The 12,823-nt window shown below is 37.6% G+C and overlaps 2 protein-coding genes across 2 annotated transcripts; both read right to left on the bottom strand.

The window, feature by feature from the left end:
* Nucleotides 1-75: 75 nt before the first annotated feature.
* Nucleotides 76-7,322, bottom strand: LOC121725502 (procathepsin L-like). The gene is made up of 5 exons (XM_042112505.1): nucleotides 7,242-7,322; nucleotides 4,270-4,457; nucleotides 2,334-2,481; nucleotides 1,310-1,515; nucleotides 76-473 (listed from the first exon to the last, which is right to left on the bottom strand). The coding sequence occupies exons 1-5, from the start codon at nucleotides 7,320-7,322 to the stop codon at nucleotides 122-124; spliced, it is 975 nt and encodes a 324-aa protein (XP_041968439.1). The 3' UTR covers nucleotides 76-121.
* Nucleotides 7,323-10,997: 3,675 nt separating this feature from the next.
* LOC121725762 (ATP synthase subunit e, mitochondrial) lies at nucleotides 10,998-12,282 on the bottom strand. The gene is made up of 3 exons (XM_042112862.1): nucleotides 12,124-12,282; nucleotides 11,772-11,928; nucleotides 10,998-11,213 (listed from the first exon to the last, which is right to left on the bottom strand). The coding sequence occupies exons 1-3, from the start codon at nucleotides 12,172-12,174 to the stop codon at nucleotides 11,170-11,172; spliced, it is 252 nt and encodes an 83-aa protein (XP_041968796.1). The 5' UTR covers nucleotides 12,175-12,282; the 3' UTR covers nucleotides 10,998-11,169.
* Between the last annotated feature and the right edge of the window lie 541 nt (nucleotides 12,283-12,823).

The following is a 12,823-nucleotide window of genomic DNA, read 5'->3' on the forward strand; positions in this document are numbered from 1 at the left end:
TATATTATTAAGAGTGCAAAAATCAATTCAATTAAATGTTATTTAATTTGTATTCGTCGCGTGGAACAACCGCAGAGTGCGTGTGCGCACGCGCTCAAAATATTCTGAGATCTAGATGGTTCTAGACAACAGGATAAACGGCCATCGTCGCGATGCCACAGTGGTTGTCCCTATTTCGTGCCAGTTTAATGTACCCTTCTAGACCCCAGAACCTGCCCCACGAGTTCTTCACGAGCCAGTAGTCCTCGCCGGCTTCAGTGCCGTATCCCACGACGGTGACCGCGTGGTCGAGGTGGTCGGAAGAGCATTCGGGGACGTAGAACACGCTGCCGTTGTAGCTGGCGAAGTTCCTGGAGTCGACGGCGACGGAGACGGGGCCGACGGTGGCGACGGCGTGCTTCAGATCCTCCTCGCTGTCCTTCTTTATGAACACGACGGCGGAGTCAGTCGCGCCGACCGTGTCCGCGTTGAATCTGTCCATTAAAATCCATATTATACATGTTATAACATAAATATGCGCAAGTGTATCTGTCTGTGTAATACGAAATGATTTTCATTAGCTTAGAGATGAATCCCGAGAAAAGACAAAGTACCTATCTATAAGAATAAAGAGGGCATTGCCCCCGCTACCATATGTGCAATGTGTGCAATGCACACGGGCGCCATCCTCTAGGGGCGCCAAATTGCCATTTGCCAAAAATTTGCCTAAAGGGGCGCCAAAATCCTTTTTTTGCACAAAGGCGCCAGTAGCCCTTACGGGGGCCTTGAAAGATTTATCCTGGATTTATCCTTGAAGTACTCTTTCCACAGTAACGAATGTTGGCGCAACGATTTGGCGCTCACTTTTGTACAAATAATAATATCTATTGAAATATGCTGGAGGAAAATAATACAGGTAGGTTAGTATTTCGTACAGCGTTGCCAGACGTCTAGATTTTTGCGGGACGTCCCGATTTTTTCATCAAAATTAAATGTCCCGCGCGGGACAGGCTCAGTCCCGCTTTTCGGGGAAAGTCCGAACGTACGTGCAGCGTGCTGACTGCTGAGAAAGAAAGGTGCGTAATGAAGATAAGAGTGTGGGCGGTAGTGGGGTGGATTTTCTTTGGCTACTTTTGCCATCTATTGTCACGTAAACGTTATTTTAACGCAAATAAAAAGATAAAAATTTAAAAAACTTTATCTTTTTTCACTTTGTCCCGCTTTTGACTGAAGAATCCCGCTTTTTCACTTAAAAAGTTCCAAAGTCCCGACTTGGCACAAAAAAAAACTGGCAACGCTGATTTCGTATTTTATGCCGCGGCCCACTTACCGGCACTCGCGTGGTGTTCCGTCCCACGAGTCGTAGGGGTAGCTGACTTCTGTGTCCACGCCCTGTTTCGCGATGTACACGTAAGCCTGGAACGGCCATCCGCCTTGGCACTGCGAGTCCCTCTCGTCGCAGTCTACGAGGTTCTGCTCCGAGAGGTCCACCAACGTCCCATTCTTGAGAAAATGTTGCCCTTCCAGTGCGGCTATCTGGAAAAGAAAATGTCTGAAGGAAAATTTGTTCATTTTTGTGATAAGTAATATAAGTGTTAAGAGGATACAACAGGGGCTAGAGAAATGAAAAAAAAGTACGTGTAATATCTATAGCTGTCTCCCTTACCTCAAGCCTATACCGCAGAACGCGATAGAGACAACTGCAGAAAATCCAGAAAATCAACGATTCGTTGTCCCCTGATTCCTTCTCCAAAACTTAACCGATTTAAGTAGATACTTTTTTCATTAAAGATTAAAAAAAGGCTTGAGCTGTGTTCCTATGTTTTGCTTTTTTTGTATAATCTAGCCAAATCTGTTTTTTGGACGTTTGAACACAGTGGAAAATCTGGCCATTTTTTTGGGTTTTTGAACGTTCATATCTTATTTAATAATTAAATTATGAAAAAAAAGAAAACATAGGGACATTGTATTAGTGGCCGTAGATATTCAGGAAAAAAAATTATAACTTTACTAGCATTATCCAGGGAGGAAACAGGGGACAACGTTTGTATGGAAAAAAGGGCGGTGTGGAATCCTCTTAAGGGCGGAGCTACCGCCGTATCTGCCTATCGATTATACCTCGTCAGAAGCTCCCGACGTGCCGCGTTTGAGCTAAAATTCATAAAAACTTTTCATTTCATACAAGTTAAAAAGGCAACCATGTATTAGGGCCGCCAAACTATTTTTTATACGAGACCCCGAAAAGGCACGCTAAGCTTCTGGCCATCTGCCTATGAATATTTTTTTCTGATAGAACCTAAGAATAGTACCCGACACCAGTAGGTACTAGGTGCTGCTATAAGTAGGGTACTCACAGCGCTGAAAGCCCAGCACGACCCGCACGACCCTTGGTCCTGGACCCTAGTGACGGCGCCTTTGGTACGCCAGTCTATCTCGTCCGGTACCACCGCGTGCTCCGGCCGCTGGTACTCAACTCTCGGCCCGTCGAAATCCAGACTACCACTGTCAATGAAAAAGAAAATTACTTGCTAAGAAATCTGTAACTAAAGAGTGCTTCTGCACAACGTCCGATATTGTGCATCTAATCCGTGCCTGAATAAATGAATACGGTCCTAAATAACGCACTAAATTCGACTTTCGATACCTCAATAATAAATAATTCTCTCCGTCATCTGTGAATGGTTCGGAGCGGATTCGGAACTAGTGCAAAAGCACTCAAAGAATTATTATTTTTAACAAAAAATTAAAACCGACTTCCAAGGTAAAAACAATAATAATATGAACTAAAAAGTATTAAATAACTCTTACTCTATAATAGTGCCTTTTTCAGAATTCGTCTAAATCTCAACTATTTCTGTACATACAACAGTCTTCATTATTTGAAGTCGGTACCAGCTAATTTTATCGTGAGTTCAGTCAATGTCAGAATATCTGAAGCTTTTGGGACTGGTACCGACTTCAAAGTAATGAAGACTGTTGTATGTACAGAAATAGTTGAGATTTAGACGAATTCTGAAAAAGGCACTATGATAGAGTAAGAGTTATTTAATACTTTTTAGTTCATATTATTATTGTTTTTACCTTGGAAGTCAGTTTTAATTTTTTGTTAAAAATAATAATTTCACTCTTTTTAGTTATCTACAAGATAAGGCTTTATGCGTAAATAACCACTACGAAAGTTAACTATTCACATTATGTTACTGTAAGCGAAATTGTGGTAAATGCTTGCAGTTATCTACGCGATGCTGCAATTTAAACACATTTATCTTTAAAGGTTCAGGAGTTCTGTTCAGTGCCTTTGGACCAAGAGACACATTCGTATGAACTTTCTCTTATTCTTAACATATGTTTAAGTTACTAGAAACAACATTTTAACCACTATGAGTCTTTTGATAAATTTCAAGGATTTCCCTCGATTGCTCATAGATCCCATCATCAGCTCATCACTTTCGTAATTATTATACAAAATCAAGATTACATCCTATACAACAACAAAAGAATTTTGAAAATCAGTCCACAAACAGCGAAATAATCATCAAAAACATCTGCTTTGATGCAAAATATCACGAAAAGCATCTATAAATCGGGCCATTATATTGTTTAGAATAGTAGGCTTACTATGGTCGACATGTCTTGTTATGTATACCCGAAGAAATTGATTTCTCGGCAACTGCTAATTGACAGACCTACGGGCTACGTCGTTTGGTCGGGGTCATAATGTGATGACCCACGGTATAATTATGATTGTGATGATGATGATCAATTAAATTGATGTGTTGGCTTATGCTTTCAGTTGTTTAAACAACGCCGAAATCCCCGAATCTGTATCTATAAGGATTCAAAAGTTCTGTTGGGTACCTTCGGATCCAGGGTATAACCTGGTGCGAAATCTTACTTTTTGGTAGCATTTACCTCACATGCTTCAGAAAAAATCAAAATCACTATATGTTTCCATAAAAATTTCAAGGAGTCCCCTCGATTCCTCCAGGATCTCATCATCAGATCACCACTTTTATGAACATGGTACCAAATTCGAGTTAAACCCTATACAACACAAAAAGAATTTTGAAAATCGGATTACAACCGGCTGAGTTATCGTTAAACATACAAAAAAAAATACATACAGCCGAACGTATAATCTCCTCCTTTTTGGAAGTCGATAAAAATAAAATAAAATGCACGTACATTATTTGAAAAGCTTACTGTATGTGACTCAGCTGGCTTGTCGAATATTATCAGTTTATAATATAAACTGTAATATTTATTCATTAACTAATTACAAATTACTACCGGAGACAGGAAAGGCGTTTGCTGAGCTCCTCTTTCGTCAGATCAGAGAAGTGGTTGATGCCCTGGGAGTAGGAGACCAGGCCGGCTGCGTGTTTCCGGTTGTGCTCCTCAACCTTTCGCTTGGTCTCATGGAACAGGCTTCGACGGTACGGGTCCTCTTCGGCTCCGTATTTTTTGTTATGCTTTGCCTATTATAGATAGAGGTTTATTGAGGTTTCACTTAAACACATAGGTTCATTATTGATTACACCAACACAGTGGCGAGGCAAGACCTGAATTTGATGTGGGCAACATAATATAAAATCTTACGAGCCCCCTGATGAATGACTCAAGATTCAAGAGGACGGATTTGTTGAACTTCTGATCCTTGGGCGGTCGCCCACGTCGCCTACGCCTACGCCGCCTCTGCACCAACACATCTGCATTCTGCACCAATCCCACTCAAAAATAAAGTTTAGCTACATTTCTGTTGGTAGAGTCGGATACCAGCATTTTGCTTGACAAATCCTTGCTTTTTTTCTCGTTCTTGGATTTGTTAAACAACTTCGGTAGCGATTACCGATGGATTAGGTATAGCGTCATGGTGTTCTATGAAGTATGAACTAAGATTTTTAACCTGCTTCTAGTCCGGAGCACCGTGATACATCTCACGGGTGTTAACAAAGAATTCTATTTCAACTTTAAATAGAAGTTATTGGGTGTTAAGCTAAAGTTGCTATTGTAAAAGAAGGAAACAATTAATTTAACTGCATCCATACATAAATATCATAAATGCTAAAGTATGTCTGTCTATCTATCTATCTATCTTTCTGTTACTTCTTCACGACCAAACCACGCTGAACCGATTTTGCTGAATATGAATACATGGAGTCCTAATAAGGATATTTAAAGATAGATAGATAGAAAATGCTTTATTTGTACAAAAATTAGAAACTAAATTGCAATTTAAAATAATATAGGTATGAACCTGTACAAACAGGCGGTCATACCGCTGAAAGCGGTTTCTTCCAGACAACCTTAAATTAATATAAAATTATTTTTAACAAAAAATTAAAACCGACTTCCAAGGTAAAAACAATAATAATATGAACTAAAAAGTATTTAAAAACTCTTACTCTATAATAGTGCCCTTTTCAGAATTCGTCTAAATCTCAACTATTTCTGTACATACCTACTACAGTCTTCATTATTTGAAGTCGGTACCAGCTAATTTTATCGTGAGTTCAGTCAATGTCAGAATATCTGAAGCTTTTGGGACTGGTACCGACTTCAAAGTAATGAAGACTTGTAGTATACAGTACAGAAATAGTTGAGATTTAGACGAATTTTGATAAATTTCAAGGATTTCCCTCGATTGCTAATAGATCCCATCATCAGCTCACCACTTTTGTAATTATTATACAAAATCAAGACACTACTATTATAAAGAGGAAAGATTTGATTGTTTGTTTGTCTTGAATAGGCTCCGAAACTACTGGACTGATTTGAAAGATTCTTTTACCATTGGAATCCTACATTAATTCTGCTGAACATAGGTTAAATTTTATTTTGAAAAAAAATAGGGTTCCGTAAGATATTTGGGATTTTCGGACGCAAGGTGTAAAAAATCAACCAGAAATGTTACTTTTTTCGCGTACGCTGCCTAAACTATAAAAGATAGAACCATAAAATGTTCTATGTAATTGTAGATCTTTTAAATATCTACAAAAAAGTCCGCGACACACTATACCTATCTATGTTGAGTGAGGCACAATAAGCATTTTTTTATTAAAAAATCTTGAAATGTTTTTGGACTACATTTAAATGCCTTTATTTTACTCATGACATTAATTCTTATCAAAATAAATTATTTCATTACTAAGTACAGTTAATGTAGATAATATTTGGTCTTTGAATGATTAAAATTGGACGTTTGGTTTTAATGTTATGGCGAAATTAAAATATTTCGATTTCTGCTGCACGTTGCGAATTGGGCGTCGTCACTCGTCAAGGCGCGCCGCGCGGGTGTGCTCGGCCGGAGAGTCCACGTAAATATAAATTATTATTATCTCGATCATGGGAATCGCAGACACAATAGATTTATAATATAATAGGTATGCGACAGCCGGGTGCCGCTTCATTGATGGGATAATATTATAGTGCTTCATTAATTCAATACGTTTTGAATGACTATTGACTAAGAAATAAAGATTGAAAAAAAATTATTTAAAAATCAATGTCCACCCGTGCGAAGCCGGGGCGGGCCGCTAGTACCCTATACAACAACACAAGAATTTTGAAAATCGGTCCAAAAACAGCGAAATAATCATCAAAAACATCTGCTTCGATGCAAAATATCACGAAAAGCATCAATAATTGGGTCATAATGTAATGACCCATGGCATAATTATGATTTTGATGATGATGATCAAATAAATTGATGTGTTGGCTTATGCTTTCAGTTGTTTAAATAACGCCGAAATCCCCGAACCTGTATCTATAAGGATTCAAAAGTTCTGTTGGGTACCTTCGGATCCAGGGTATAACCTGGTGCAAAATCTTACTTTTTGATAGCATTTACCTCGAATGCTTCAGAAAAAATTGAAATCACTATACATATGTTTCCATACAAATTTCAAGGAGTCCCCTCGATTCCTCCAGGATCCCATCATCAGATCACCACTTTTGTGAACATGGTACCAAATACGAACCCTATGTAACACAAAAAGAATTTTGAAAATCGGATCACAAACGGCTGAGTTATAGTTGAACATACAAAAAAAAAAACGATACATACAACCGAACGTATAACCTCCTCCTTTTTGGAAGTCGGTAACTAAACAATACTTATGGCTAAAAATACTACATACGTCTTACTATAATATATTATAATATTTAGACTAGAAAAATACTTTTTAGACTAGAAAAATCTACGGTTCCCGCGAACGAATTTTGGCGCAACGGAGTTGCGACTTGCGGGCGCCGTCAAGTACCTTATATGCGGTCCATTCCTGGTCCAGATCGTCCAGTCCCAGCGCCCCCACGACCAGCACCAACAACGCTAATGACCTCATGGTTCACGAGCTTACCTATACCTACAAATACCCAGTTAATAAAGTGGACACAAAAAAAATCCTGAGTCCAGACTCAAGATATTATACTAAGATTTTAAAAGCTAGTTTTTCAGTTAATAACTTTAGAATATACATAATAGTTAATACATTTCAACAAGCAGTTAGTTAACTATTAGTCTATACTTACACATACTTTATCTATGCTATACACACTCACCTGCCACAGTATTTTGTTGTGATTGTGCTGCTAAACCTGCGAAAGGTTTTTAGGCTTGCTTGATATTCAGATTTTGCGAAGTATTTATAACAAAGTTTCAAGGATTTCAAAAATATGTTGGAAGCGATAAAATAGGAATTCGGACGGTGCAAAATGCTTGTTATTTGCGAATCGTGAAGTATGTCTATAAGACTATAACTTACTAGCGGCCCGCCCCGGCTTCACACGGATTTTTAAATATTTTTTTTTCAATCTTTATTTCTTAGTCAATCTTTATGTTAAGCAGAACATAAAAATGGTTTACACTATTTAGCCTGTAACTACTATATTATAATTATCTACACTACTATTATAAAGAGGAAAGATTTGATTGTTTGTTTGTTTGTCTTGAGTAGGCTCCAAAACTACTGGACATATTTGAAAGATTCTTTTACCATTGGAATCCTACATTTCAATCTGGTAAATACTAAGCTATAGCTGGTAAGTAATTTGGCCTGGTTTGTACCGGCGCAACGTTACTATTGCATATTTTTAACCGACTTCCAAAAAGGAGGAGGTTATATGTTCGGCTGTGGATATTTTTTTTTAGATTAAAAAGTAGGATAATAATTGTAATAGTCAGACATACGATATCGCGGACTTTTACGTTGATATTAATGTCCTCTATAACTTATAAGACTCTAGTACATCACTTTGAGTCTATAATTTATAAAGCTTACAATATATGGAATATTTTGGTAGTTCTTTTACACAATTAACATTAATGTTAATACGGTTTCCTTTTTTCTCTCATTAAATAATTATAGACTATAGCCTATGTTCAGCAGAAATAGTGTAGATTTAAAAATAATAAATAATTATACTTCCATCGGCATCGTGGATATCGCAGGGCATCGCAGACACAATAGATCTTCAATAATTGTTATGCTGGCAGCCGGCTGCCGCTATTGGAGATTTATAGTTATAGAAATTAATTATAATAGCAATCTACACTACTGTATTTTTAGGTATTACACTAGATAGTAAATTACAGTGGGGTCCTCATACTGCTAAACTCGCAGATAGACTCAGTTCTGCAGCATATGCAGTAAGAAAGATTAGGGAAATTTCTGACGAAAACACTGCACGATTAGTATACTTTAGCTATTTTCACAGTAGAATGTCATATGGTATCCTTTTATGGGGAAACGCTGCCGATATAAATACTATATTTGTGCTGCAGAAGCGAGCTATACGTTCGATTTACAAAATGTCTACATTTGAATCTTTGAGAGAAAAGTTTAAAGAAATTGGTATTCTGACAGTAGCTTCTCAATACATTTTAGATAATGTAATACATGTTAGAAAAAATATATGTAAATTTAAAGCCAAAGGTGACATTCATTGTAGAAACACCAGAAATAAGTAAGTACAAGCTAGATTTGCCAGTGATCAGACTTAGTAAAGTCAGTAAATCTTTTAAAGGTCAATGTATACGCCTTTTCAATAAAATCCCAGAAAACGTTAAAAATCTTTCCATTAATAAATTTAAGAAAGTAGTCAAAGAGCGTTTGTGTGCCAAAGCCTATTATAAGGTCAATGATTTCATAAATGATGGCACATCTTGGGAGTAGGATGGCTGCTTACAAGGCTACTTCTACATTATTGTACATGACTTACTATGTATGTATGTTGACATTGTATAATTTTAAGTTACAGCATTGTAAATTTTATTTTAAAAGATTAATTTTTTTACCTCACTTTTTTTTGGTAAAAAAAGTGGGCCCCGTGCGAGTTTCTTACGCCGGTTCTTCTCGCCGGGATAGTTCCCGAACCGGTGGTAGGCACCGTAGCTAATATTAACATTCTGAAAGTATTTTCTTAAAATCTACTCAGAAATAAAACATTTTTTATTTATTTAATTTTTTTATTTAATCAAAAATAATAGTCATTCAAATCGTAATTAATTAATGAAGCACTATAATATTATCCCATCAATGAAGTGGCACCCGGCTGTTGCATAACTATTATATTATAAATCTATTGTGTCTGCGATTCCCATGATCGAGGTAATAATAATTAATATTTACGTGGACTCTCCGGGCGAGCACACTCGCGCGGCGCGCCTTGACGAGTGACGACGCCCAATTCGCAACGTGCAGCAGCAATCGTAATATTTTAATTTCGCCATAACATTAAAACCAAACGTCCAATTTTAATCATTCAAAGACCAAATATTATCTACTTTAACTGTACTTAGTAATGAAATAATTTATTTTGATAAGAATTAATGCCATGAGTAAAATAAAGGCATTTAAATGTAGTCCAAAAACATTTCAAGTTTTTTTAATAAAAAAATGGTTATTGTCCCTCACTCAACATAGATAGGTATAGTGTGTCGCGGACTTTTTTGTAGATATTTAAAAGATCTACAATTACTTAGAACATTTTATGGTTCTATCTTTTATAGTTTAGGCAGCGTACGCGAAAAAATTAACATTTCTGGTTGATTTTTTACACCTTGCGTCCGAAAATCCTAAATATCTTACGGAACCCTATTTTTTTCCAAAATAAAATTTAGCCTATGTTCAGCAGAATTAATGTAGGATTCCAATGGTAAAAGAATCATTCAAATCGGTCTAGTAGTTTCGGAGCCTATTCAAGACAAACAAACAATCAAATCTTTCCTCTTTATAATAGTAGTGTAGACTACACCGGCAATCATCATGGTTTCAGAACCGAAACTCAGTTTTTTTTGTAAAAGGCCCAGGAACCGCCTGTCACCTGTGACTCTCAACAAAACGGCACCAGTTTGGTGACTCGGTAGACGGCAACGAGCTCCTGTATTGTTGTGTTGATTAATTGTTCCTTTAAGTTCCAAGCCAATCATGGGCCTCACACTTTATTATATCCATTCAAGCCGGCTGCCGGCTCAATCATACCAAAGCCTTTTTTAAATGCAAAAAAAATATCTTGTCAAGTTTTGTCCCCCATCATTTAAAGCAACAACCACACAACATTGCTCTTCATTTAATCACAGGCGTTCGAGAATAATAAAATTTTGTTAAGTCGTAAATACTTACATGTACCATCGAGGAAATCGATTCCTATGCAGTTGACAGACCAACGTCATTTGGTCGGATCATGTCAATTCAATGTTAATTGTGATCTGTAGGCTGGGTTTGACGTAACACGACCAAACTACGTAGGTCCCCCATCTGCCTAGGAATCAATTTCTCTGATAGTACATAGTGACTGTATGTAAGTATTGTGTATGACTGTACATGTAAGTAATTATATATGTATGTGCTACATACATACTTTCAAATTTTGCAATAAATAACTTTTTGTTTACCATATAAATATAGTGACCATCTTTATTCATTAAAAATTCTAAATTAAATTTAAATTAGATAATAGGTAAATAGTAGTATTTACTTCAAAGGAAAAAAGGCAAGACACAAGCACAAAACCTTCTCTTTAAATATTTTAATCACCTAAAAATATGACGAGTAACATTAGAAGTTTGCGGAATGGTTGTCTTGATCATTATTACTGAATTCTGAATCATTGGATCATTTCGTACAGGCAGCGAGCAGACAACACAACAAAAGATGGTTGTTTATTAATTATTTAGTTACGGCTAATCTTCTACTTCTTGGCAGTGACCATTTCTTCTAGGGATTTAAGTTCAGCTGAAAATAAAGAAAATAAAATGTATTAATTTCATGTTGCAAAATAGTAAAAACAACTTTAAATTAATTATTACTTATCAAGTAAATTATGGTAAATGCAGATACACAACGCAAACATATTAATAACTTTTAACGTAGAAATAAAATAACTATGGTTGTTTCAAGGAGAAAATAAATTAAGTAATAATAATATAATATAATAATATCCATGGACGCTTCACACCACGTCAGTCTGGCCCTGTGGTAAGTACCTTGTGTTACAGGTACCAGACAACAAAAATATATTTAATACTTTTATACTATACATATATTTAAGATTTTTATTATATGATACACATATTTAATACACATCCATGACCCAGGAACTTTGAAAACTTTTTGTTCCGTCGGCGGGACTCGAACCTGCAACCCCCAGCTGGAGCTACCAACGCGCTCACCACTGAGCCACAGAGGTCGTCATCATTAAGTGTCTACAATGTTCACTTTAAGTCTTTTCCACATAGTGGTTATTTTTATATTTTATTAAAATAAAAAGATAAACTTATAATATGCAATTACCTGCAGCAGCAAGTGCCTTCTCTTGCTTGAGTTTCTCGTCCCTGATCACCTTCTCCTTGGCTTCGATTTCCCGCAGTTTGGCCTCCTTCTTTGAAAGCCTACTTTGGTGGTAGGCTCCATACAGAATGCCAGTTGTCAGCAGGGACCAACGACCGAACTGAAAGTTACAGGAATTTCGATTGCGGTCAACATCAATACCACAATAAATAAGGTTGGATAATAAATACGAGGGCACTACTCCTCGTCATTTTTAAATAAAAATTGGTACAATATTTTGAATAATTTTTGCACTAAGTACTAAATCACTTGTTACATAATATGTGTCCTAGTCCTTGGAACCCATAATATTTACCCTGATCAATGGTGATACTTTTACTGGTGGTCCGTAAGGAAGGTTGGACATATTTATTTCCTTTTACAAGACTACGAGAAAGAAATAGAAGATTTTAGTCGAACTAAATTTCCTCCGTAGAGGTTATGCTTCAAATTCAATAGTTAATGTCAAACTTTTTTTTAATCTGTATTCAACTCATGCCGGCTCTCGACTAATGGCGGCTCTCGACATATGGCGGCTCTCGACATAGGCGAACGCGTTGGCCAACGCGTCTGCAGACGCGTTGGCCCAATGTGTAGAACGGGCGTTCGCGCGTTGGCCAACGTCTAAATACCTACGGCCAACGCGCGAACGCCCGTTCTACACATTGGGCCAACGCGTCTGCAGACGCGTTGGCCAACGCGTTCGCCTATGTCGAGAGCCGCCATTAGTCGAGAGCCGCCAATAGGCGAACGCGTTGGCCAACGCGTCTGCAGACGCGTTGGCCCAATGTGTAGAACGGGCGTTCGCGCGTTGGCCAACGTCTAAATACCTACGGCCAACGCGCGAACGCCCGTTCTACACATTGGGCCAACGCGTCTGCAGACGCGTTGGCCAACGCGTTCGCCTATGTCGAGAGCCGCCAATAGAGGAACGCGTTGGCCAACGCGTTGGCAGACGCGTTGGCCCAATGTGTAGAACGGGCGTTCGCGCGTCGGCCAACGTCTAAATACCTACG

This window comes from Aricia agestis, chromosome 3 (assembly GCF_905147365.1).
Source record: "Aricia agestis chromosome 3, ilAriAges1.1, whole genome shotgun sequence".
Taxonomy (NCBI): Eukaryota; Metazoa; Arthropoda; class Insecta; order Lepidoptera; family Lycaenidae; genus Aricia; species Aricia agestis.

What these genes read in the sequence shown, in the direction of transcription:
- LOC121725762 (XM_042112862.1), bottom strand. Translation starts at nt 12,174, where the DNA reads ATGTCCAACCTTCCTTACGGACCACCAGTAAAAGTATCACCATTGATC. An exon ending in AAGTATCACCATTGATCAGG is followed by an intron (nt 11,929 to 12,123) that starts GTAAATATTATG and finishes TGTAACTTTCAG; the next exon opens with TTCGGTCGTTGGTCCCTGCT. An exon ending in GAAGGCACTTGCTGCTGCAG is followed by an intron (nt 11,214 to 11,771) that starts GTAATTGCATAT and finishes CTTTATTTTCAG; the next exon opens with CTGAACTTAAATCCCTAGAA.
- LOC121725502 (XM_042112505.1), bottom strand. Translation starts at nt 7,322, where the DNA reads ATGAGGTCATTAGCGTTGTTGGTGCTGGTCGTGGGGGCGCTGGGACTG. An exon ending in AGGAATGGACCGCATATAAG is followed by an intron (nt 4,458 to 7,241) that starts GTACTTGACGGC and finishes TATCTATAATAG; the next exon opens with GCAAAGCATAACAAAAAATA. An exon ending in GGAACACCACGCGAGTGCCG is followed by an intron (nt 474 to 1,309) that starts GTAAGTGGGCCG and finishes TTTAATGGACAG; the next exon opens with ATTCAACGCGGACACGGTCG.